Source organism: Pogona vitticeps, chromosome 1, assembly GCF_051106095.1.
Source record: "Pogona vitticeps strain Pit_001003342236 chromosome 1, PviZW2.1, whole genome shotgun sequence".
Classification (NCBI taxonomy): domain Eukaryota; kingdom Metazoa; phylum Chordata; class Lepidosauria; order Squamata; family Agamidae; genus Pogona; species Pogona vitticeps.
In genome coordinates, this window is record NC_135783.1 from 91,089,848 (window position 1) to 91,117,448 (window position 27,601).

The 27,601-nt window shown below is 40.2% G+C and overlaps 1 protein-coding gene across 1 annotated transcript in view; it reads right to left on the reverse strand.

Annotated features, from left to right (window-relative positions):
* The window catches only part of SLC35F1 (solute carrier family 35 member F1), a 282,097-nt gene that overhangs the window by 54,004 nt on the left and 200,492 nt on the right, over nucleotides 1-27,601 (reverse strand). The window contains exon 3 of the mRNA XM_020802180.3: nucleotides 5,560-5,687. Within this exon, the coding sequence (XP_020657839.2) occupies nucleotides 5,560-5,687 (128 nt within the window). The remainder of the gene's footprint in view (nucleotides 1-5,559; nucleotides 5,688-27,601) is intronic.

Below are 27,601 nucleotides of genomic sequence, written 5' to 3' on the forward strand. Positions count from 1 at the left end.
GTGAGCTCATAAATCTCTTCTGAGTTGAACCATTCCAAATTGATGGTGTTGCATATTAAATCATCTTCTGCTAAATAAAAACAAAACAAAACTTTTGCCCACAAAAAGCAATATTCTGACATTCACCTAAATGTATTAAAAGGGCTCTAACAACAGTATGGGGTGTGAGGATGTACATAACCCTCTGAGTCCCCCACTCCCCCAGAAATCAGTCAGTTCTGAGATCTAGAGAGGCCCTTATAAGCACTTTCACCTTATTAAGCTCTTGCAACTGGGAACCTTATGGGGTGGAGCTGCCTGTACTTACAGACTCCCCCTCTGTGTCTGGAGAAATGAAATTTTATCCAGGAAATCTCAGACTGAAATAAATCTGTTAAAGAGTGCCACAATATTTTGCCTTTTCCCTGTTTTTCTTTCTTTCTTTCTTTCTTTCTTTCTTTCTTTCTTTCTTTCTTTCTTTCTTTCTTTCTTTCTTTCTTTCTTTCTTTCTTTCTTTCTTTTTGCCAACAAGTTCTTCTTCAACTCTTTATGCTGAACCTGCCAATGTCTGACTGATTCCCTGGGAAGGGGAAGGGGGGTAAGTAAGGATTGGTGTGCTTCCTCCTATCCTTGCCATGATTAGCGTCCCATTCACCTGGTCAAGCAAAAGAGGGAAACTGAATTGTGCGTGGTGAGTGACTAGATTACAATTCTTCTTCTGACATCTAGTTTTCCGTTATTTATTTATTATAATTTGCTACATTTCTATCCTTCCTCTCAACTGAAGAGGAGTGCTTCTGATGGGTTACAAACACTAGAAGACAGAATAAAAACAGGAACTGGATTCAACCGTGAAACAATTAAAAAAGAGATGGTATCATTCACTGGGGAAGGTGAGACAGAAGGCATCACTGCACTTGTGGGTGTGCGCTGTGAACTGTCTTTCCACAGGCAGCTGGTGGAGCAGGGAGTGAGGACAATGCAGAACCCGACAGGCCTTTGATCTTACCCAGCAGGGCCTCTTCTTAGTTTCTTATCTCTCCAAACACAGGAGCTGACTCCTACGTTTGCAGTATTGTAACACACCCTCAAGAACAGCTGGGAGTTACTTTAGATTTGTATTCATACATGTTCTCATAAACTGAATAAGCTAAGTTTATTCTTGATACTTTTAAAATAATCCTCTGCCATCAAGTCAATTCTGATATGTAATTACCCTTTCCAGGGTTTGCTATGTATAAAAAAGTGATTTACCATTTCAGGCTGGCTCTTCTGCGCTGGAGTTTAATTTACAACCTTGCATGCTGTCTGCAGTTCGAGTAGCTAGATATTTGAAAAGGACCATGGACTGTAAGTTAACAGTGGCGACTAGTAAAAACCTAAAGCTTGTAAGGTACACTGATGCAACCAGATCATAAGTCCACTAGTGCAGCAGGCCCCAACCTTTTCGGGACCGCAGACTGGCTGAGCCTCAGAGAAAGCAGTGGGGGAGTGCCCGCCCGCCCACCAGCACTGGTGTGAGCGCTCCCCCACTCCTTTGCACACCCATGCGCCCATGCACCCCTTTGCGCAGACACTCGGGCGCATGTGCGAAGTGGTGGGGCAGCATGCAGATGGGCATGCAGGTGCCTCTGTGCAGGGGCGAAGGAGTGGGGGAACGCTCACGCTGGCGCTGGCACGTGCACACATGCGCAAAGCAGCTGTGGGGAGGGGAGTGCGTGCGGGGGGGTGGTCTGTCTTTGCGGCCCGGTCCGGCTCAGGCCACAGACCAGCACTGGGCCACGGACTGGGGGTTGATGACCTCTGTACTACTGGTTTATTGTTCATGTATGATGATGGTATTATTTCATAGGCTACTCACAAACAAGGTGCTGCAGCCTTTTCTTCCACAGAGTCAGAAATAATTGCTGTAGCTGAAAACTGGTATGACTGGAGAAGCTGCTGAATGACTTTGGGATAAATGAAGAGATGCCAATGGAAGACAACCAGAGCTGCATAAAAGTGTGAAAATGAATGCACACACCAAATACATTAGACGCCACTTGATGACTGACCTGACGGAGAATGACATGAACAAGATTATTTAATCCTATGCAACAGACATGACAGTGGACATCCTGACCAAGTCGCTCCTGAAAGACTGCTTCCAGAACTTGCATGGCAAGGTGAGACTTCAAGAGGGTGGCTGTGTGTGAGTTTGAGAAGGATTATTGGAGTTTTATTTACAACCTCACATGTTGTCTGTAAATTGAGTAACTGGGAGACAGTTTTCTGGGCTGGATGGTTATCTATCCAGCACTAACCAATTGCTCTTTCCAGTGTTTGAAATTCAAAGAGTCTCTCTTCTCTGTTGAGTGTCCTGTTCCTCTCTTTCATTGACTGGTGGCAATTGTTTGTTGGTGTTTATTGGTTTGGTTGGTTGCTAATATGTGTACAGTAAAGAAAGCGGTATACACAATCTGTGATTTCAAACAACTGCAAGTAAAGAAACATTTTTTAAACTTTGTTTACAAATATCTAAGAGTGAGTTATTGAGACTCTAAATACCAGTTAATGAGAAAATGAATGGACTTTGGGAAACCTGAAGCTATTCTCCTCTGTAGATCTCTCTGTCTCCACTGCTTAGCAAAAATAAAGACAATTTTACCAGAAATTCTAAATTCTGCAGCATTCTCTTGGGAAGCACAGGAGAGATTCAAAGTCCCAACCTCTAGTTCCACAGTCTGGTGCCTAACTTATTGAGCTTTTTAGCCAGCTTTTGTCGATCCTTTACCAGCCTTTAAATTCACTAGAATATTTCCATCCTGTAGTGACTAAACCTATTTATTTATTTATTTGATGGATATATCTCCCTATTAGATATACTGTATCTCCCCATTGATAAATCTCCCCACTACTCTGGGCAGTTCACAGAATAAAACACAAAACCCCCAGTCTCACCCCAGCTTGACTCCCATATATCAACACAGTCAATATGGGGACACACCAGCTTGAGCACAATTAGTTAAAAAACAAACTTAAATTTAAAAATGAATGAATGAATACTTTATTAGGGTCAAAGGCATATAATTATAGTTTCATAAAGTCAGTCACGATAATAAAATTCCATTAAAACGTGATAAAACAACCCCTTCTTTCCAGTTAATAACATCATATATCCTTAACATAAGTATCAACAGCATTTGGGGATATGTTTTTAAAGCCTGCATTATATAGTTCTGTCCTAATTAGTTTCCTTAATACCAGGAGGGACGGAACCTGACACAACTTGGTTGGAAACCTGTTCCACAGAATAGGAATAAGCAGTATATATGTAAAACATGCATAATGATATAGTCCAGTGACTTGATGAGAGCTACTCAGAGTAATCTTTGACAGTGACATGACCCGTTTTAGACAGCCAGCAAAAGAAGACATCTCACTGTGAATCATCTACTTGATATGTATTGCCCACACACAGCATGAGTGAGCAAGAGAAGCTGGTGTAAGGTTGGTTACTCAATGACCCAGTTTAGTATTGTAGGCTCAGATGGACACTGAAGTGCAAGGAAAGGTTCTAACAAGTAAAATGCTTGCAGTCTGGCCAACACTAGTTCTCTGTGCTTTTAATGAAGCCGTTCATGTATGCATTGAAAGTGAAATACTTTACTAAAAGTATAATTCTTCAAGCAGTCTTTAAACATATTGACAAGTGCCTGGAGGTCTGTAAAATCCAGAATATAATAATTTTTAAATATGTAAACAAAAACATACAGTTAGTTTCAGAATCCATATATCACAAAAACCCACCACAACGTCTCCTTTCTGGAGAGATGGTGGCTGAAAACATATTAGCTACATGGAAGAAATAGGGGCGAGGGTCCTGGTGAATGGTAAATTTTAGCACAGAAGAGGAAAACAGAGGAGGCAAGGATGGCAGATGAGCCACTGCTTCAGGTAGTTGCTTGGATACCCTTCATTTGTGAGCGGTTTACCCATGAGGCTCAGAATGTCTCATTGGAACAACACTATGTGAAAATGAAGGATCATTCCTAGGGGCATTTTGGAAGAAAAAAGATGGCTGTCACCAGCAGAGTAGCAGATTTAGTTTTGTTTGTAGCAGAGCTTTGAATAAGTACTCTTTCAGCCTACAACTCCCAGAAACCTTCAGCCCTGACCTTGCTTGTGGGGTGCAGCTGAGAGCTGTAGGCCAGGCAAGTAACTTTCCAAAAGCTCTGGGTGATTCTTTAAAAAGGATGGGGTGATGTGTACCCACCAAACCCAAAGGTAATAGACCTTCGCTTCCCTTTGAAACTATTATAAATCCTTCCTGCTATCATATGTTTGTGTGGTTCTGTGTCATGCAGAATGCTTCCAAATGATATTGGAAAAAGTTCCTTATTCAAGGAGCCACAACGTGTAAATGATAAAGCTGATTATCTGCTGAAATAGCGCAAATGCTGCTTCTCATTAAAACAGTGTTTGTGAATTTTCTCCTTTATTGACATTTCATTGCCAATAGCTATTTACTGCAATGCATGTACTACTTTTATAGTCCTGGGTACCATTCTAACTTATAGCAGTTGACACAAACAGGGTCATTTTCTCAGTGAGAAGGCAAATTTAGGCACATAACTTTATAGAGATACTTTTGATGTGAAAAGGCTGCCTGGCCTAAGAAGAGCCTTAGTAATTTGTGCAATCATGACTGTTACAGATACAGAATTCTGCTTCTCCATGTGGTGGCTGTATATCGGTAGGATTCTACTTTTCAACTTGCTCTAATTAGAACTGAGTGAAAATGACTTTCCAAATTCTCTGTCCCATTTAAGGGTGGAAAATACTGTCAGTGGAGCATTGCTGTTTTATGTTCTCTCCCTCCCCCCACGTCTGTCTGTCTGTCTGTCTGTCTGTCTGTCTGTCTGTCTCTCTCTCTCTCTCTCTCTCTCTCTCTCTCACACACACACACACACACACACACACACACACACACACACAAAATGGTGACTGCTATCAAGCATTTAGGTGATGAACAGATGAGGCCTTCAGAATGTCTCTCTTGCCCACTAGAACAACAAACCCCTGTTCTCCCACCATGTTCCAAAAATGCACAAAAGAGGATTTCAAACATGTTGTATAGTACTTAAGAGGTCCTTAAGTACTTACTATGCAACATGCTTGAAAGCCTACAAGAGTAGCCAATGACATGATATTATGGGAACTGTAATCCAGAACCACTGAAGAGCCAAAGATTTACCAACCCTGGTTTAAGAGGGGAAAAATGGTAGATGAGGTTCTGCTTGTGAAAAACAGATAACTCATACAAAGGATCAAAGACAGAGCTGGGCCCTAGGTACTCAACAACTATATATGCCCAGGGCTACTATACATCACCAAGAACCCTTGCACAAATGTGGTGCCTAATTACGTACACAAAAGTTTTTTCTCAGTTACTTAAAATGTGCAGAGGAATGAGGCAGCAGCTACCTGCAGAGCAAGCCAGGTCCAATAAAACTATCAATCCTGTTCCCTTCCACATGTTCACCAAGCAAGTGAGAGAAAAACATGCACACACACAAACAAACAAACTGGAATTCTTACCTGTACACTAGTAAAAGTAGTATACTGATAAGCTTTAACTACCAGGTAATTCGCTTCTATATCGATTATCCCCAGGATCATGTACTTCCACCATCTTCTTTTCAAGATTGCCAGTAGATTTTCTTCTCCTGCATTGGGACAGAGACAGAGGAGAGGAGAAAGAAAACATTTTAAATGGATTAAAATCATATACACAGCAACCATTCATTATATTTCACAGAGGGCCCTATGTAAGATTACCAATCCTAAGGGGAGTGAGAAGATCCCCTGCTCCTTTGCCCATAGGCCAACCTTTTGCATACAGTACGTATAAATAAAATATTTTGACTACTATTGAAGTCAGTATTCTTGAATGACTTCCTCCAATATATCTGTAAACAATGTTTACAGGCTAGGGTACCATGTGTACAGCAAAAGAGTGGTAGCAACTCCAAAGGAGAATGAGAACGAACGGAGTTGGGAAGGAGAGAGGCCCTGTTGAACTTGTGGCCCAGCCAACTTTCTGCTAAACTTTCATACCAAAAGGGGAACTGGATCACTGAGTCTCAGGTACAGCCTATGGTCCAAGCAGGTGTGACTCAGATTGTGGGCTATCATGCCTCCATTCTCCCCATGCCTTCTTTACATACTTGTGCTTTCTGTGGGGTCTGCTTTCCCCCTTGTGCGAACTCATTTGCTCTGTCTACAGCAAAAGCATGTAGAACAATCTCCTATTGACAGGCTAAACTATGATTAGTGAACCTGAGGTGCAGCAGTTTTAACATCTTGTTTGTCTATCTATTTATGTGACTCTCTATCCTGCAACTTCTGTTGCTTTAAACTCTACAGTATAAGCTGTAATGCTTAGCAAACAATGCATAGACTCTGTGCTCACTACAATCTGGAGTCAATGAATCGTGGGAGGGTAGCACAGAGTGGTTACACTGAGAAGCCCTGGCTTAAATCTTGATGGTGTAAAATAGGCCAGTCTTTCCTATGCTGACTGGGATGATCGAGGTTGTAGTTCAGCCAGTCTGGAGTGTACCAGTTTGGGGGAGACAAGCCTATGCTATGTGAATGGCATGCTTACAGGTTCTTTCCACTCCATCAGGTGACATAATCAGACCATGTGTGTGCAGCTTGGACATGTGTAGGCTTTGGACAAAAGCCCATCAATATATGGATCTGGTGGCTGTTACCCCCTGCCCACTGCATTTGATTACCAAGATTTTTAGAATCAGAAGACGTAATGGATTGTTGTTTGGACTGCTTTGGTCTTTCAGCTTCCACCAAATTAAAACATAAGGACAGATAATAATAAATACATGAGCAGGGTGCACAATCACTAAAATGCTGGGTTAAAAACAGATTATAAAAAGATTAAAATGCACATACAATTACAAAGTACGTCATTTCAATTAATTTTGAGGGCCTTCAGATAGTCTTTTCTTAACTTTTGGGCACCTGGTGCTTCTTCCCCTTTGGGCTAAAATCAAGTGTGAATTACCCCTAGATTATCATCTGCATAGGATTTACAGAATGCAAAGAGTCTCAAGTGAATTCAGACAACAGATGTCCAGAGGCATCACAACTGGGGGTGGGGGTATTTTAACTTTTACCCTAGAGTGGACCCTCCAGATGCTGGGGGACTGTTACCCTTGTGACACCTCAACACTGGCTATGCCAGCAAGGGCTGGCAAGAGTTGCAACATCAGACTACAGTTGCCCATTTTACTGTACACTATTATGAACCCGAGAGGCCTGATGTTGTGTTCCCTTAGAATCTGTCAAATGACTGAAGCGAAATATATTGGACTTGCTTTGAGGAAGGTTACATGTACACAATAGACTGCTCCCCCCCCCCTTCCGCCACACACACTCTTTTAGCCCAATTGGTAGCTCAGCTTCCAATAATCAATTTTGCCCAAACACTAAGTCATTCTTCAAGGCCCTTGCAAAGGAATACTGTCAATCTCACCATCGTCAGTTTCCACTTTGTGAAGTCTTCCTGTACAACAAGGGCTACTGATTAAGTCTACAGCTACCCAGAGGTTAAATGATCTTAATGCTAGGCCAAGGATTATTACTGTGCCCATTGCAAAAGAAAAGGAAAATGAAGTCAGCCATTTGGCATTAAGTTTCCTCCTTGGGTTTTTTTTTTCCTGTTTTCTCGGGAAGGATTTCATCAGGACTGTGGCATAACACACTAATGCAAATGAATGCTGTCAAACCACCAGGCCATCACCCAGGAACCCTGAGTTAAACTAAAAAGATTAAGAAGAATATTTACTATTGCTTGGTGCTTTGATTCACACAGCTTGCAGGCAAAAGGTTTGCCTCACCCCAAAACTGCAGAGTGAAGTGCACCCCCTGTGATTGGTCTACAGGTTCCCAGTGCTCCTCACATATGTAATCACCAGTAAAACAGTGCTTCAGAGCATGTTACCATAGTCTTTCAAGACTGAAGGATGCCTAACTAACTAGAGCAGCTCTACATCCCAGATTGGGGACTCAGGCTGAAGAAAAGTGCCCAAGGACCCTTCTTTCAGTTCATGGCTTAGGGGAAATTTGAATTTGGGACTTTCAAATAAGGGGAGGAAGCCAAGACTCCTTCTCAAGTAAGAGTGCCAAGTTTTAGGGTGCTGTCTGAAGCCTTAGGTTGTTGTTATGCTTTCCTGAGTAACTATATGGGGTAATAAACCTGAGGGCAAGTGATGTTGGAGGAGAAAGGCTGATTTTATTTTGTATGCTGGCTTTCATGCTTGGTAACCATCTTCCCTCTTTTCCTGCCTAGTGCTCACTGATGCAGCGCTTGGGTATTTGTATGTGCATTTGTATGCTCATAAAACATGTTAAGGAGACACTGGAGAGAATGCAGATTCTTCGGCTCACTCTCTCACACAGACAGGCATACAAACACATACTGTACTGTCATAACTGGTACAGAAAAGGCCGCCTTTTAAGACATCAGAAGGATCCAGCCCTGTGACATGACAAGGATTGGGCCTTTGATTTCATGGAATGGAGAACTGCTGCCCTGGCAACCCTCTTTCCAAATGGGCCTTCTCGTTATTGGTTTCTTGGCTGGCAAGCAAGAGATATTTGTGCCACTAGCTTTTTGGTTTATTTTGTTTTAAATGTGTGTTTTTTAATATAATACTCTCTGGTTTTACAGTTTATTTCTTTGTACTACTTGTTTTAATGTTGTAAATTACCTTGTAACCCTTTCTTGAGAGGCAAAATGCAGTTTATACATATTCTTATTCTATCAGTGCACACACATATGGGTATACAGTAAAACCCAAACCACTTTCCCCAGTTTATGGCAATGTATTCTACAATGTAATTTTAAGCAGTCTTACTCTGGAAATAAAAGCCTAACACCCAGGGGAAATGCTCAGAGCTGTGAAAGCTCTAAGGAAGAGAAGCAGAAGAGGGGCCAGATTTTGCCTCCTCCCACCCACTCACGATCATGCTTCCAATAGAATCCCACCCTCTCATACATCAAAAGACAACCATGGATCATGATAGAGTCATAAAACTGTAGGACTGGAAGATTCTGGCCTGAGGAGGTGCTGATCTCCCTGCTAATTTTCATGCTAGCTGGGTCACACACTACTCAGGCTGTCACAGACACCACCCAGGCAACTTTTTACATTGTTTAATGCCTAAAATCTTAGGTGCCGATCCTTAGTGCCACTAGGGAAGGTGTTAAATTGCAGAAACCAACCACCCCAAACCCCTTTCCAAGCATTTTGGGGCTGTTCTTTTTATACTGTTCCAGTCAAACTTTACTTCACCCCAAGCTGGTATCTTAGATCTAGGGAAATGACACCAAAAGTGCCCAGTATGGATGACTGTATGGTCTCTAATTAAATGGGTTCTTACGACAATATGCATTCATTCCTCAGATCTAGGGCATACACATAGATTGATCTAGTCTTTGTTTAACAGAAGAAGAAGAAGAAGAAGAAGAAGAAGAAGAAGAAGAAGAAGAAGAAGAAGAAGAAGAAGAAGAAGAAGAAGAAGAAGAAGAAGAAGAAGAAGAAGAAGAAGAAGAAGAAGAAGAAGAAGAATTGTACTCTCGAAGGATTTCATGGCCAAATCCGATGGCTGTTGTATGTTTTTCGGGCGGTCTGGCCGTGTTCTGAAGGTTGTTCTTCAGGAGTCTGACTCCTGTCCTCTGAAGATGTCAGCCACAGAGACTGGCAAAACGTTAGGAAGAACAACCTTCAGAACACCGCCAAAGAGCCCGAAAAACCTATAACAACCATCAGAAGAAGAATTCTTCATTTACTACAGACTGCTATGGTTGTCTCTTTGCAACAAGAGTTTCCCCTTCATTGCCTTCGTAACATGCGGCTCTTGCACTGCAGTTGTTTCTTTTCAGCATTTCTAGACCACCCAACAAGTTTTCAAGGAAAGCTTACCACCTCACAGGAATGTGCGCGCGCACACACACACACACACACACACACACACACACACACAGAAATGCAGCCAAGGCATGTTTCTCTGGTACCCTGGATAATTCCCACACTGGTCTTTCACAACTTGATTTCCATAAATGAAATGTGTGATTCAAATGCCATTTCCTCATTGGCTAATATGACCCTCCCTTTCATTTACCAACATGACAGGACACGTTTCCAATTAGCCATGTAACAGCTGCATGCTAATTATTTCTTGTTCTACTAATGACATTGGGATTGGGAAATTAAATACAGGCATTTGGGGCTTCCAGGGAGAAACAAAGAAATAGCAGGAGCCACACCAGTGATTACACTAAGTACTTTGCCCAGACAGCGTGCAGTGGGTAATTGGTATTGGAATGAGTCACTCTGTTTTGCTACATCATCATACAGCTCCATTAACCTTTTTGCTCTAAATGAGTAATGATGGCCATGAACACATTCTTTTCTTGCACAGTGGAATATATTTGAAAAACACCACTTGGGAATGTTATGGGAACACACAGATCAACCTTGGGCATGGGTAGTAAATACCACAGGGTTCAATAGCTTTTGCACTCCAGGGAGGGTATTTATAGGACTTTTCATAGACAATGACTTTTCTTGGGTTTGCTTAAATGATCATTATTAAAAGATGCATTTTCAAGCAGCACTTGGGGATGCAGCAAGGAGAAGCCTGTTAAAAGGGGTGTGCAGCCTCACCGCAAACCCCTTCCTAGTAGTTCCAAAATGTATATTTGAAGATCACAACACTTTCTGTCCATTCTAAAAGTCAAATATATCTCTGCACTTCAGAAAAAGATCTTTTTTTTAAAAAAAATACACAATTCTTGAAAGATCTGAGTCCCATCCTTTGTGAGGGGTGATGTAAGACGGAGACGCTTAGATTAACAGGCCATTCCTGCAATCAATGTCATCAAACAATAGATATGTTAAGACACCAAAGATGATTTTCAATGAATCCAGATTTCCTTGCAACTATGGTTTAAAGGGTCTAGACCCAGATCCGTGCTCAGTGGAGTTGTACTGGTGATGGAGGAACAGGGCAGGAGAATGACATTCTCCGATCCCCACCTTCCCTTTCATTTCCAGTGACCCCTCCCACACTATGCTACAGACTTGGCCTTCAGAACAGCCCGGAAGGTAGCACAGAGGAACAGCTTGGTAAAGCTGTAGTGACCATGCTGGCTGGAGCATTTTGGGAGTTACAGATCAAAATAAGAAAGATTTCTCAGCCTTGTTTGCAGAAGGGGAGGAAGAATCAGAGAGCATTGCTACTCTGCCTTTTCCATTCAGTTGAAACGCTCCAGTAGATCCAGTTCCTTTAATGAAAGAAGAAGCTCTTTTCTTCACAAAACAATAGCATGAATGCAAACTAGTGGCTTGTACTGGAGCTGTTGTGATCTGATGTTGCATACCAGCATAGACTGACACATGGCTTTTTTCATTCATAGCATTTTAAGGAGTTATCATGGACTGCCAAAAAGTGATCCTCAAATTTCTAATTATTACCATATTTTATAAGAAGCAAATCATAGTCTTGGTTAGAATTTATATGTAATAAAATGGTGGATAAAACATCAATAATTTAAGATACGTAGGCGACACTGGCATGACTATAGAAGAATGTTAACTTTGACAATGAAGAAACTGAAATAGTTAGAGATTTTGTGTACCTTGGTTATCATCAACCCAAATGGAACCTTCAGTCAAGAAATCAGAAGACTGAGGCTCAGAAAGGCAGCAGTGAAGGAATTAGAAAAGATTATCAAGTGTAAGTATGTCTCACTGGTGATCAAGATCATCCATACTCTTGTATTTCTGGGGGTATGAAAGCTGGACAATAAAGAATGCTGATAGAAAATATCTGATTTGTTTAAAATATAGTGCTGGAAAGGACAATAGTGCTGGGAAAGGTTGAGGGCAGCATAAGAGGAAGACCAAATATGAGCTGGGTTGACTCCCTAAAGGAAGCCACAGGCTTGAGTTTATAAGACCTCATCAGGGCTCAGGAGGACAGGACATATTAGAGATTGCTCACTCATAATTTTGACATAGAGGCAACTTGGTGGCATGTAAAAAACAACAAAAACAAACAACGGAAGTTGGCAACATCATCTAACAGAGTCAGAAAACCAGCTCCCGCCAGTATAGTGACAAATCATACTTCGGAGACACTGTTCAAAAGCAGAAGTCCATGTTCAGTCTCAGTGATGTGTGTAATTCTGATACTTGAATGAAGAATGATTCAAGGTAAGTTCAAAACTGTAAGGCAAGACATGGATTGTTCAAACATTGCAATGCTTGATGTGAATAAACTAAAGGAGAACAGAATGTGACCATTTTTAATTCATTTAATGTTAGGACATAAGAGGGCAAAAGCTACAATTAGAACAGAATATGATGAAATGGAATGATTTCAGATTGGCTTAAGTGTCAGAGAAGGGTGTATTTTATCTCTCTGTCTATTGAATCTGTATACAGAACATATGCAAAACTGGATTAAATTAAGAAGAAAGAAGAGTGAAATTAATCAAAGAAATATCAATAATTTAAGGCACAAAGATGACATCATATTACAGGCGGAAAATAGCAATGACTTGAAATGCCCATCAAAGATGAAAATGTGAAAGCAAGATTATAGTTGAACATTAAGAACACTAAAATCACATTGTCAATAAAGAAATTAAAGTTGCTGAAATATTTTCTTTAATAATTGCATGCTGTCAAGATGATTCAGGCTTATGGCACTCCTTTCCAGGTTTAGCGCACTTGGAAATGGTTCACCATTGCCTCAATCACCACTCAAAATGAGAAAACATTCAAGAGAAAAGAAGAAGATTGAAACAAGGAAGGGCACCTATGAAAATACACTACTTAAGTGTAAAGTTGTGTCACTGTGGAACAAGGCCTAGATAATGCATATTATGGTATTCTGGACTGATACATACAGATGTAAAAGCAAGAAGTAAATATGGGGGGAAATGATGAATTCAAAATATGATATTGCAGGATGGATTTATGGATACTACGAACTGCAAGAAAGAGAAATTTTAGATCAAATCAAGCCCGAATTCTCACTAGAAAGTAACATGATCAAACTGTACTTGGGAATATTATATGAAGGCAAGACTCATCAGAAAAGACAATAGCAGGAAACATGGTAGGAAAAAAGGAAGTCCTGGCATGAAAGAAATTGACTCAATAACAAACCCACAGCTTTCCGTATGCAAGACCTTAGTATGGCTATCAATGGCAGAACCTTTCAGAATTCATTCATAGTGTTGCCAGAAGGTGAAAGTCACCTGACAGCTCATAATACTGATGCATCATGGACAGTTCACCAGGGTTAATGGAACAGTATGGGAAGAATAATGATAACACAAAGTCTCGGAAAGTTGCGATTAGAAGTAGCGATCTCCTAAAGCAGTCTCCCCCCCGTGAGATAATCTGTGTTGGACTACAGCTTCCATCATCTACCATCAGCATTGCAATCTAGAAGGTAATAGATTGAAGAAGGCTGTCTTAAATGCATTCTCACCCAGATAATTCTACTAACCTTTTTCCAACTGTATATAAATGAAAGTTAGCTCCAGAAATAGCTCTTTGGAAGCCTGACTTGATGAAAATCACAGTGTCAACAACCAAATACATATACTTGTAATTTTATGGATATCAGGAGTAAATTGCTATAGGTTTCCACCCATCAAGTTCCTGTGAAGAGCCAGAAGTAGCTCCTTTCATCATGAGAAAATCATTATGAAAAGACCAGAAATCTCTTTGAAGGAATCCCCTGATAGCTTTTCTTTGGCAGAATTTTTATCACCAGCTACATTTTCGAAGCATAAATCACTCCGTTCCAGGGCTGTTCAATCAAACCAAGCTGAAGTAAGTTAGCGTTAAAAATGGATCTACAGCAATGACATCTGCCTGCCTCAACTGCGCAGATGGAGCCAGCCTATGATGAAAATAAAATCAGCTAGGCATTTATCTGACATTTACATTTTCCCTACTATGTCTTTGTTCTTCTTTCTCTTTCTTTGGCCTGCCCTTCTGAAATTATATGTATTCAAAGCAGTTATGTGCAGAAATAAGTAGAAAAGATATGGTTTATTAAGATCTGCAGGGCACTAAAAATTTAACGAGATTTGATAGAAAAACATTAATCGTAGTCAAAACAATGCTGAGGATTGTCTTCTACATAGAAGACAATGCTGAGGATACTAAGTATTGGTTTAATGATAACTGTGGCAAACGAGCTTTTCGGTCTCTTCTATCTACTGGCATGATGGAAGCATCCTTATCTATAGCCTCTTTTCCCTCCCACATAGATTCCTTGCTGAATGTCAGGATATGCATTTCTCTCCATTACTGGGAGAGCATTGCCTTCATATCCCTAATCCATGAGGATTCCTGCAATCCCAAGAGCAGGAAAAGGCTCTAGCACTCATAATTAGCATCTCCTGATTTCTCATAGGCATCTATTGGGTTACTGTGCAAACACAATGCTGGACTGGAGAGACCTTTCATTGGATCCAGCGGGGAGTTCCTTACATTCTTTTAACAGGTGATGTCAAGAACCGAATTTGGGAGGCGCTGTGTGCAGTTCCAAGACTTATAGTTTTCCTGTTCCTAACTGGGGTGTGTTGTTGCTTTTGACAGAAAAACAATGAAAATTACAATCCACTGGGAATTTTTTCTATACAAGACCCATTGGAATACATTATAATATATCAGAATAGAAATTTTGCTGATATCATTTTTACTCTTCTATTTCTGCTAACATACTCTGAGGCCTGTCAGAGCAACCATCAGCAGGACATCACTGGTGTTGTGGTTCTTCTCACCTGTGAAGCTTTTGACAGGAAGCAGGAAAAATCTGATTTATCCTTTACAGAAATAATGATGTTATTCCTGGTGGCATTGCTTCCAGTGCTGCTAGAACTCAAGTCGGCCAACAGAATCAGGCTGCCTGTGCTTATAAAACTAGTGCCTGCCAGTTAGCTCAAATATAAAATCAGAAAACGTGCTGCTTTTGCTGAGAAATGATTTCACAGTACATAGCTTAGAAAATTTACCTGCAAGAGGCTAAGGAATTTGAAGCAAATTACAGATATTCTTTTAAAAATGCATTAGGTAGTCATGTACCAACCAGCCAGAACCACCTTATACTGTAGCTCTCACAATACAGCTTTAAAGGTAAGTGAGAAATTTTAGGAATGGTTTTACCAGTTCCACACCCCCAGTGAGTTTCCATGGCTGAGTAAGGATTTGAACTCAGGTCTCCTGAATCCTTGTCTGTCATTCTATCTACTACCCCACATTGGGTACCTAAAAAGGCATTAGAAGTACATGTACAAATGATATGTGCAATAATTTAGAAAGTACTGCTGTGTAAAACGTGTTCAGACTAGTCCAATATATGCCAAGAATACTACTGCATTCTTGTTAGAGATGAGAAAAGTTATTTTACTGGAGTACGTAAACCCCTAGAACATCTCTACCAATGTAGTTAGATTTGTGGGAGTTGTAGCCCAGAAACAGTGTATTTCTCCATTTCTGATTTTTGTACAGTTCCTAGGACCTTCAATAATGCTTGCACAAGAATAACTTCCCAATTGATCTTGTGTACGCATGCTATGTGCCATCAAGTGAGAATCAACTTGTAACAGCCTTAAAAGGGTTTTTAAAAATAAGAGACATACTTGATTTGATTCTCCAAGAAGATAATTCAATGGGCTCTCTAAATTTCAACAATGTCTGTGAGGACTTTTTGTGAAAATCTTCTTCAAGATTCCCAGAATGCCCCTTGATTGCTAGAAGAGAGGGGTGAAGTGGCATTCAAAACAGCCTTGGATAGATGTTATTGAATCCTGAGGTTTGAATGCACGTGGAATAGATTGCCCCGCCCTGCCCTCTGCCACTGTTGTTTTGCACACTCACCTAGTGAGAAGAATAGAGTTTCCTGCTTTTGCACAGACTGTATATATGTGCCTGAGCTTCTGTTTTCCAGGATGCTTGCCCACATGGAGAACCTACACACAAGCAGGAACCTTTTCTTCATAGTCTTGGCAACAAATGCATGAGGAAACCAATAATGGAAGGAGCAGCATTAGACCATCCCCCTCTAAGCATGATCAAACATCTGGATTCAGTAACATCTAAATATAGCTTATTAGTATGGAGAACCGTTCATCCCAAGCTCCACCTCCCGCAAACTCTGTTTTAAGTTCCAGATAGGCATCTGTTCTTCCATTCCTATTTCCATACTAGCAAGTAGCTTTCTTAAAAAAAACAGAGAAAATCACAATGCCATTTCTGTTCCTGTTAATTTATTATGATAAACAAAAACAGAGTCCTACATAACATTCATTCATTCATTCATTCATTCATTCATTCATTCATTCATTTATTTGGCTTTTATACCACCCATCTAGAAGAATTTACTCTGGGCGGTTTACAGTCCAAAAAAAGCAATACAATTAAAACTATACTTGTCTGCTTCCCCAAACACTTCTGTATATTCTGCTTTATGCACTCATTAATTTTTAATGTGGAGCTGCTGTTACACTACATTATATTCTACTACGGATATTTGGAAAAATAAAGAAAACTGAGTAAACAGAATCAAACATTCATCCAATAGCTCCCGCTTTTCCATGGGTCCTTCTTCAGCAGCCTTTCGTGACTTTTGTCTTTGAGGGTTTGATGAAACATTCTGATTACAGACTGTATGTTTAGGTATCACTCGATCCAGAGGTTTGGCCATGCTTAGAGGCGACAACCTAACCCTGCTTCTTCCATTATGAGTTTCCTCATATAGTTGTTGCCACTATTGAAGAGAAAAGGTAAAGTTCAGCATTTCTCACTTTATTCTCCCCAAGAACTTGTAATATTTTGTGCCCGACCCAGGCGCTGAAAAGTTGTTCCTGGGATCACTTTGTGGTTTGCTGCATCTGCCTCACCTAGTCACATAAGTGTCATGAATTCAGTTTGATTATCCTACTTGAAAGTTGCCATTCCGGGCCCCTTGTGGTCCATTTGGGAGGGTTTGGGGCAATAAAGGGTAGAGTAATATTTTTTTAGGTTTGAGGTCTACAATATTGTTCTGGTGTTTGTCCATTGCATCTCACTGTTTTAGCCATCAATTTTTATTAAGAAGTTCCCATTCTGGCCTATTCCATTCCTCTCTGGCTTTTATCTAGTCCCCTTTTACACTGATTTTTTTCTTCTTCAGTCCATGGCACTGCTATGGACATACTTCCAGTGTGCACAGGTTGAAAATCAGGTTCATTAGAAATAGTCACAGGCTATTAACAAAATTGGGGATTGACTGTCACCTAAAACAGCCACTGTTTCCTTATGTGTTCCCATGTTCTACCTTAATCATGACCGAATATTATCTGATATTTCCCATACAATTTGAGTTGATTTTTGTTTTCTTTATAAATTGCTTGTTCTTGTTGCTAAAATATAGGATTTGCTTTCTCTAGATAAGGCACCGGCTTCCAACCCAGTTGGCTTTAACACTCATGGATCTGGATGAGACTTTTTGGCCCTCAGATTTATGTTGCGGTGGAGAATTCATATAGGAAAGGTAGGCATTGTACAACATTGCCATCTGAAGAGTTATAACTGAGGTTCCCGAGTTTCAGACACTTACCATATCCTCCTATAAACAAAATACCCCAACAAGTCTACTGCTTTCTGCCACTGGGGGAATGGTTATCATCCTAACCAGTGTAAAGAATTGGGAGAAAAAAACAAAACAAAACAAAACAAAAACCTACCTGTGCCACTTTTCAGTGAATCACAATGTTGGGAAGCAGAAGTAGCAGGCTAGCTAAGATGGTGCAAGACAGACCATAGAACAAACATTGACTTATCCTGCAGTACAGAGGAGCTCCTGCTTCCCTCCACTTATATGCTATCTAATATTGTTGTCCCATCCTGTGAATTGCCCAGTAGTGGGCAATTCAGGAGGATCTGAGGACCCTACACAGGCCACACCATTCCCCCCTTTTTTAAAAAAGGACACTTCTGTTTCTCACAAAACTAGTTACACATAGGCATTTTTGTGGGGAGGAGGGTCCAACACACCAACATCTCCTCTCCATTATGTTTTCAGGTAGGGGGCAGAGGGCACTCCAGGGGCCTCCTAAAAAAGCCCTGAGGGGGACACCCAACTACACAGTATTGCACTTTGGCCAGCTCTGGTATAATAACAGGGCTACAGTGGATCAGAGGCAATATACCATATTTTCCTGTATATAAAATGACACTTTTTTACTTAAATAATTAGACAAAAAATTGAGGGTTGTTTTATACACGGAAGGCAGCCACTTTCCCTACCTTTTGCAAAGCCACAGAGTAAAGCAGATGTGAAAGGGCTTCAGGACCAAAGGGGTGTGATCGTACAAATTTTCAAATTTTCTAATTTGGGGGTTAGAAAAGGGGGAGTCATCTTATACATTGGGTCATCTTATAAACAGAAAAATACAGTAGCTTTGTATACCAGTCACTAGGGCAGAACAGAAGAAGGCACACATCTTCACGTCCTGCTTCAGAGGTGTCATTGTCATGTGGCTTGTCACAGTGGGTAAAAGAGCAGCTGGTTCTCTGGCCTATTCCAGCATGGCTTTTCTTATATATTTTTTCTACATATATGTACATAATGTATTCATGTTTATTAATTTATTTGTCTTATTTATAGGCTGCCTTTTCCAGTTAACTTACTTTCCCATCCTCTTTCCATTCTCTTTTTATTGATTTCCCCGACCCATGTTTACCTTTACCAAACTGGGCAATTTGATCTATGTTAACGTTTTTCTAAGCATACAGGAAAAAAGATATGGTTTCATTGTGGTTACCAGAGGGAATGCATGTACTTGACAGAGAATGAAAGCCAAAAGATAAACTATTCTGACAATCTATACAAAGGTTAAAAGAAACAACCACGTGCAGTAAAATGCATCTAGACAGTGGTGTACATGAACTGTAATTGTCCTGTGATTGCTTTTCCCGGCTGTGAAGCCCTTATAAGCATGCTGCTTGCATAAAGAAGAACACATATACAAGCAGCATAAATGCAAATAGTATGTAATGATTTTTGCTGGTTAGACAACAGCATCAAAGGATGAAATGGAAAGGGTTTATGTCAAAGAGCGAAAGAGGTGGAAATGCAGATACACGTGCAGTCAAAAGACGACACAAGGGAAACAAGAAACCTTGAAAATGCATGAGATCCTATTACCTGTTTCTATTTGATGTCAAGCCAAATGAAGAACAAAGTAGAGCAAAAAATACCTCAGAGGCAGGACTGTATCAAGATACAGAAACCCACAGAGAAGCTCAGCAAGTCTGGGATTGGTCTGTATGTTAAAAGCTACTCAAGCAGAAAGTTCTGATGATAGTTCAAGGACTATGTTGCAAATGGCACTTTTCTGGTTATTCCCCAACCCTCTAAAACAGCCTTGCCCAACCTGGTGTCCTCCAAATGTGTGGGGCTATAAATTCCACCATGTGTAATCAAAATGCCTGTGTTGCTAGGGATGAAAGGCATTGTCATACGGTACATACAGCAAGCAGTGGCTTTCTGAAGGCTACTCAAAGATGTGTTCCCTAAGCATTCCTGCAAAGTGGGTGGCACCAGAACACAGGAAGACTGATCACATTATTTGCCCATCAAACGTAATATTACTTGGCAGCTGTTCTTTAAGGTGTCATACAGAGGACATTCTCATCATCTGCTTCCTGGTTCTTTTTAATGGAAGGGGCCAAGGACTGAACCTGGGCCCTTATGCACAGCACAGCATGTCTTCCGGTACTGAATTATGGCCCCTTCTGAGATAGTCACTTATTTAGTACGTTCTACATGGTGGATGAAGAGATTTCAAATTCCCAATGCATTATATTTAGTGATGTGAATTTCTATCCACATTCCTTCAACTAACATTCCTTCACCTAGTCATTTGTAATCTAGGCTCCTGAACTCATTAAATGAAAATGACAACAGAGCAACACTACTGAAGGTACAAGAGGAACCAGTAACAAAATATGGCAGTGTTGAGTCCTCCTGTTCAGTTTGCCAGTGAACCATGAGTCTTTTCCAGGGCAGTCTGTTCTGGTTTCCTTTCTTTTCCTCTCCCTCCACCAGCACCAATACGCCCAAAGTCCATGACCACCCAGTATGTCCTCCCTGGTCTGTTTTTGCCTTCTGCAATTCAGTGGGCTTTGCTTTTTCATCCCTAAAGATATTTGCATAATTTTGCAAACTGTGGGGTTTCTCCGAGTTCTCTGAAAGCCCTCTCTTGCACGTAGAACATATAATTTTGACCACATTATCTAAGTCCATTTATTTATTCCAACCAGAATAGACCCCATAGCCCAACATTCTCAACTCGGTGGTTGATGTGTAGGATTTCAGGTAGGAATAGTTCTTTCCCCTATCTGGAGATCCTGCTTTCCTTATCAAGTACCAACCAGGTTTCCTTGAGGAATTAATCAGCAGCCAGGATCCACAACCAAGCTAAGATATGCAGGTATGTGAATGATGGCTCCCCTCCACCTGTTTGCCTGCTTGTACCATGAAGAAAGCTTATCATTAGTTTAGTACCACAACAGTTACACAATACTACAAAAACAAGCTGTCAGTGCGCCTTCCATTTACAGGGGCCCTGTGGCAAACCAGGCTTTTCAATGATGAAAGGAAAGGAAAGTGCCATCTTCTCTACTTCTGTGGTGAATAACTATGGTGATGAACTGAGCAAAATACCATTTGTAGGTGAACCTACCATTCATGCATTGGGGGGGGGGAGGAACAGGAAAAGGAGTCAGAGTTAGTCAATTGTTGTCAGTCTGACTAGTAAAAAAATGGAATCTAGTGAACATTTTTTTTAGCTCAAAGCATCAAAAAAGCAGTTGTCCCTTGCCTTGCATAGATCTCACTGGGGCATAATGAGTTCACTGCAGAGGGATCAGATGTCACAGCATGCCCAGTGATGGATAAGTAGGAAATCCTGTTTGCCAAGGGTGATAAAGCAGCCCTTCAGTCTATGAGAAAAGCTGGTGGTGAGCTATTAAGAATGCAGTTAATAGTGTCCCCATAAGTCATTTGATGACATTCAGCAGGAGAAGAAAACTGGCTGAAGTGTAAAGGAAAAGTCATTGGTGGACAGTTGGCATAAGAAAAAAGCAGAACTGCATTTTTACTTAAAATCCATTCAATTTCTACATTGATTTGTGATTTTTAAAAACACTTCCAAAATGCAATTTATAATTTAGATTAATGTTTAAACATGACTGACATTTAAAGTGCCAAGAATTATATTATAATATTTAGGAGATCTATGTTCCAATTTACATATTAGTCTGAAGAAGTGATCTAGTCCAGATCAGATCATTTTGGACAAGTATCACTAAAGATTTTATTATCCAAATATCTCTGTCTCGTGAGCAAAGAAATCCTAAAACTGGAGGATGTGATTTCTACCCTTTAACACTGTCCCCCTGCCAACCCATCTGTAATGCATCTTTTGAACTGTTGAAAAAAAATTCATTTGATTGATTTTAGTCTACTGATTAAACTGAGCAAAACTATCTAAGTGTTCCTCAAACTAGGTGTGCATAACAAATGTGAGACACCTCACTGTGGATTTAAAATATAAAACATTTCTCTGTTATTCCTGCTTCTGACCCCTTAATATGAAAAAAAAAGTTTACTCAACAACTGCTGGCAAACGTCTACCATGTGGTTCTGTCCCATTGTGTCCCTGAGGCTATGCAAGAAAGGATTTTGTTTGCTCATTATCAAGTTTGCCCATTTTTAAAATAAAGAAAAAAATAATTTGATCTCATGGAAAAGTGTATAATTCCACCATCCTAACTACAGATATCTCATTATACTACAGGACTGTCCTGTGGTCATTGGGGGGGGGGGGGAAGTAGGGGAGAGACATCACCCTGCATCCATAAGGTGCCCCCACCTCCTCATACTATGAAACACCAGTGTTGTATTTAATATTCTTTGTTCCACAGGTAACAAGCAAAAGGATTCAGAGACACACCCCATAATGACTAAATAGAAATCATGCATCTTGTATTTCAATATCCCTAATATAGGTTTGTATTGCATGGATCATTTGCAGGCAGAACATCAGCAGCCCCCTAGTTCTATCCCTCCTCTCCCCACTGCTCTTGCAAATGGCAGCTTAGAAGAGGCACCCTCCTCCAACTGCTGTTAGTTTTCTTAGTGCTGAGGATTTGCTCTGGAACTGGCATTGCTGTTCTCAAGGCACCAAAGTCGAGCTGCTCAGGAGCACCTCATTTGCCTCCTTGGAAAGAGATATTCCAGAATAATTAACATCCTCCCTGAAACTGTTTAGTTAGCTCTCCATTCCAATGCTGAGAAGGCAGGGATGCACCCAACCAATTGACCCACGATTGGTGGTCCAGGAGATGGGTGCTTCTCAGGGGCCTGATCCCAGGCAGTTTCGATAATCAGTGTACAACTGACAATGGACATACACAGGATCGTATCACTGTGAGGAAGCAGTGCCAGAAGGGAATGTACCCATAATTAATATTATCAAAATGTTAGTATGATAAGTGAAAGTGACCATAGCAATGCTCTGCTGAGTTTTAGGCCAAGTTAAATTTTGGACTACAGTTCTTAGATTCCCCAGCAAGCACTCTGAGAGGCCAAAAGCAATTCTGCCACCCCACCACCGCCAGCTCTGCTGTATATTTATCTCTGTAATATTCACTGATCAGTGCATTCTTACATGCACATTTAACATAGTGAGGGGATTTGATTATATTAGAGAACCTGAGAGCAATGCCATCAGAAGGCTAGACTCTGATACACATCTGGAATCCTAGCAGAGTCACCTAAGGCAAAATGGTCAAACTGTCAGACTGAAATGCATCCACTCTCTTCAGTACTAATGGCCACACCAGCTGAAAATAATGGATAGTTCCAGTGGTGATGGTGGCAGAGAAACACCTACTAGAAAAGCTACTAGGCAGCAGCAGCAGAAGTGGAAGGTAACATTGGTGGAGGATCTTTCTTTAGTACTGTGCAGTAGGAGGCAATGATAAACCATTTCTGAACATTTTTTTAAACTTTGGAAACCCTACGAGACAGCCCAAAATCAAATTAAAGATAAGACTCCCAGATGGAAAGGTACTCAATCCATTAGTGGGAAAAGCAAAGGATAAGTACTGATAGTGTTATTGCTAATGAAATAACTAAATAAAAGCCAAAAGGATATATAGTGAATGGTGTGCACAGAGGTGAAAGGAATGGCCAGTGCTGCATAACACATATAATTAGAATGGGGAATGTGAAGTGTATGAATCAAGGTACTGTTTAAACACTGCAGTACTGTCCTTGGTGTAAGTGAACTGAAATGGACTGGAATAGACATTTTCTATACTCTGGAAATGATAAACTCAAAAGAAATGGGGTGGCTGTAATACTGAGGCAAGATGTAGCACAAGCAATTGGGGACTATACTACTAACTAAGTCTGAGAGAAAACAAAAGAGGAAAAACAAGAAATCTCTTCCATAAAATCCAAAAAACCCAAGGGAAATTTAAATCTAGAATAGGGATGCTGACAGATTAATAGGAGAATATATTATCTGATCGAGATAAAGTGAAGCGAAAACAGTGTACTTAAGAACTTTGCAGAAGAGATGCAAGAATGACAGATTGAAGAAGATGTTGATGAAGAACAATCCTGTGATGAAAATCCTGAAGTTCTAGAAAATGAGGTGAAAGCTTTTCTCAAAGCAATTGAAAGAAATAATTCATCAGGAATAGATGAGATATCAATAGAACTATTCCAAATTGCAGAGAGGGATTCTATAAAAATATTAATGAGAATATGGGAACAAATAGGAAAAACAGATCAATGACCCACAAACTTGAACAGTTAAATATAAATTCCAATTGCAGTAAAAGTACGTAAGACCATTGCATTAATCTCTCATGTAAGCACAGTGATACTCAAGGTTTTCCAAGAAATATGTTTGCCCTATAGGAAGTGAGACATGCCCAGCATTTAAGATGGATTAAGAAAAGGGAGAGGCTCTAGAGACCGAAATTTCATAAGAAAATCACTCTGTGCTTTATAGATTAAAACAAACGCCTTTAAGTAGATCACAAGAAGCTATTTATTGTTCTAAAAGAAATGGGTGTGCCTCACTACTTGATTGTCCTGATATGTAAACCTACATTGTGGATAAGGAGCTACTCTTAGGTCAGAATATGGAGAAAGACTATTTTTCTATAAGCACATGTATCAGGCAAGGATGCATTTTATCTCCTTATCTGTTCAATCTGTACACAGAACATATAAGGAAAGCTGGACTAGATTAAAATGAAGTAGGAGTGATAATTGGTGGAAAATTGATAATCTGAAATATACACATTATTCCATTGTGTAGGCATTCTTCAGTCTTGAGAGACTATGGTAACATGCTCTTGGAACAGCGTCTAGTGTGGCTGAGAAGGACAATTTGAGGGTGACAATCCCTTCCACACTGAAGACAAATACAACCTGTCCCCTGTCCAGCTCCCTGATGTTGCTGGCTTTGGGACTGCCTCTTTGCTTTGGCCAGCTGGACAAGTTTCTCTTCAAATTGGGAGAGGCCATGATGTACCACCTGCCTCCAGACTGAATGCTCAGGTGTCAATGTTTCCCATCTGTTGAGGTCCATTCCTAAGGCCTTCAGATCCTGCTTGCATATATCCTTGTATCGCAGCTGTGGTCTCCCTCTGGGGTGCTTTCCCTGCACTAATTCTCCATACAGGAGATCTTTTGGAATCCGACCATCAGCCATTCTCACAACATGCCCAAGGCAGCATAGACATCGCTGTTTCAGTAATGTATACATGCTAAAAATTCCAGCTCATTCTAGGACAATACTCCATATTACTGTCAGAAAGCAGCAATGACCTGGAATAAGTCCTGATGAAGATGAGGAAAGAAAGTACAAAAGCAGGGCTGTGGCTGAATATTAAAAAGACAAAAATGGAGAATTTCTGGAGAAGAATTATGTGACATTAATGTTGACAATGAAGAAACTAAAATTGTTAAAATTTTTCTATCACTCAATCAGCCATCAACTGAAAAGCAGTCTGTGGCCAAGAGATCACAACAACACTGAAATATGGAAGGGTAGTTGTGAAAGTACTGAAAAATTATCCACAAATGTACGAATGTGTCACTGGAGACCAAGACCATCCATTTTATACTATTCCTAATTACTATGTACAGATTTCAAAACTGTCAACGGGAAAAAACCAACTCATCTGTAATGTGATCAGGGAGAGCTTTACACATATCATGGACCACTGGAAAGACAAATAAGAAGCTTCTTGATTAAATCAAGGCCAAACTCTCCCTAGAAACAAAAATGATAAAAAGGAGGTTATTGTGATTTAGGCCCATCGTGAGAAGACAAGACTCACTGGAAAAGGCAATAAGGTTCAGAAAAGTTGAAGACTACAACAGGAAAAGAAGACCACATAAAAGATGGATGGTAATAAAATACACCATTGCCTTGAATTTCCAAGAGCTGAACAGGGCTGTTGATGGTGGGACATTTTGAAGGTCAAATGATCTCCATAAGTCAGAAGCAACTTGATAGCACAGAACCACCACAACAAAACTGCACTCCAATTGTTTGTATTTAGAGAAGAGAAGTCTTGTTGTGTTTATTGGACTTAGTTCTCTTTAGAGAGTCAAAAAGTGGAATTGACTTCTTCTGTTTACTTGGGCTGCATACTAAAGCTTGCAAATGGTGCATTATCCAAACAAGTAGCCATATCTCAGTAAGTTGGCAAATGTAAGTTTGTGGGGGGAGAGAGAAAGGCAAAATATTTTGACACTAACAATGGCAGACATATTGTAGGGTAAGTTTTGTGGAACTAAAATTCACTTCATCAGACACAAGGAGCACAAATACAGTGTCCACTCTCTGGTGCATTATATGCACATATGGAAAGAGCTTATTAATCTGTCCTTGTTATGAGTGAAGAAGGGGGTAATCAGCGATATGAATTGCTTTATTTTGTTGGTGGTGATGGGAGTACAGCTTAAAACAAAAAAATTTTGTGAGTTTTTCTCTCTTTGAGAAAAGTACTTATTTCAGGACACATACCGCAGATAAGCTTCAGACTATATCAAATTTGATTCAGTGACAGAAGGAAAAGTTATTTCTTTAGTAAAGTCTCCTCATCCCAATCCATTCTCTCTCTTTCTCTTTTTTTAATACAATTCAAGTACAGTGGTGCCCCGCTTAACGATTGCCTCGTTTAGCGATGAATTCGCATAACGATGTGTTTTTTTAGAAAATAATATGCATCGCATAACAATGTTTCCTATGGGCGATTTTTGCTTAGCAAAGTTTGGGACCATGCTTCACATAACGAATGCGATTTTAGGTCCCCTGCTTCACTTAATGATGTTTCTTTTTTCAATTAAAAAAGTGTCTTAGAAGGGTCAAAAACGGTTCTAAATGCTTGGATTCGTTAGAGGACCCCTTAAGTCATGTGCAAACCTGATTTGGCTTTGATCTGACTTTTTGTTAATTTTTTGTGAATTTTTTTTTTTTGGCCCGTAGGAACCAATGGACCTGTCAAAATCTGACAGCTCTATGCTTTCCTATGGGGGAGAAAACAATTCACAAAAAATTAACGAAAGTTCAGATCAAAGCCAAATCAGGTTTGCACACGACTTAGGGGGTCCTCTAACGAACCCAAGAATTTAGAACAGTTGCTGAGTCTTCATTAATTTTTTGTGAATTTTTTCTTCCCCCATAGGAAATAATGGAGCTGCCGGATTTTGACAGCTGTCAAAAGTTGGGGGGAAAAAATTCAGAAAAAATTAACGAAAAGTCAGATCAAAGCCAAATTAACTTTTGCATCCGTTTTAGAGGGTGCAGAAGCTAATCCAAGCATTTAAAACCATTTTTGACCCTTTTATGCCACACTTAATTTTGCAAAAATTGACTTCGTAAAGCCATTGAAATGTATTGAGTCAGCTTCAATACATTCCAATGGAGGATACATTGTTTCGCTTAGCGATGTTTCCTATGGGTTTTTTCGCTTAACAACGGCAATCCGTTCCAATTGGAATGGATTAACCGGTTTCCAATGCATTCCTATGGGAAATGGTGTTTCGCATAGCGATGGTTTCACATAGCGATGTTTTTTTTGAACCAATTAACATCGCTATGCAAGGCACCACTGTAATTTAAGGCAGCTAGGTAATGGCCACACTGTCTGGGGATGATGGAAATCATAGTTTAAAACATCAGGAGGATGCCAGACTGGGGGGGCAGCAATCTTTAAGTAGCAATAACAAAAAAGCAAAGAGATTACAAATTTTCAGCTCATCATGAAAAAATACAGGTTATATTCAACAAGCTTTATTCTAATTCAACAAGTTTTAATTTTTTTTTCTCCTCAATATATCCCTCAGCCATCAAGGGAACAAAGTTTTGTTCTTTCCTTTTTGTCACTTGGCTTGATTCAGAGCTAGGCATTTTAATCTTAATTGCAAAAACAGAACAGATGGGCAT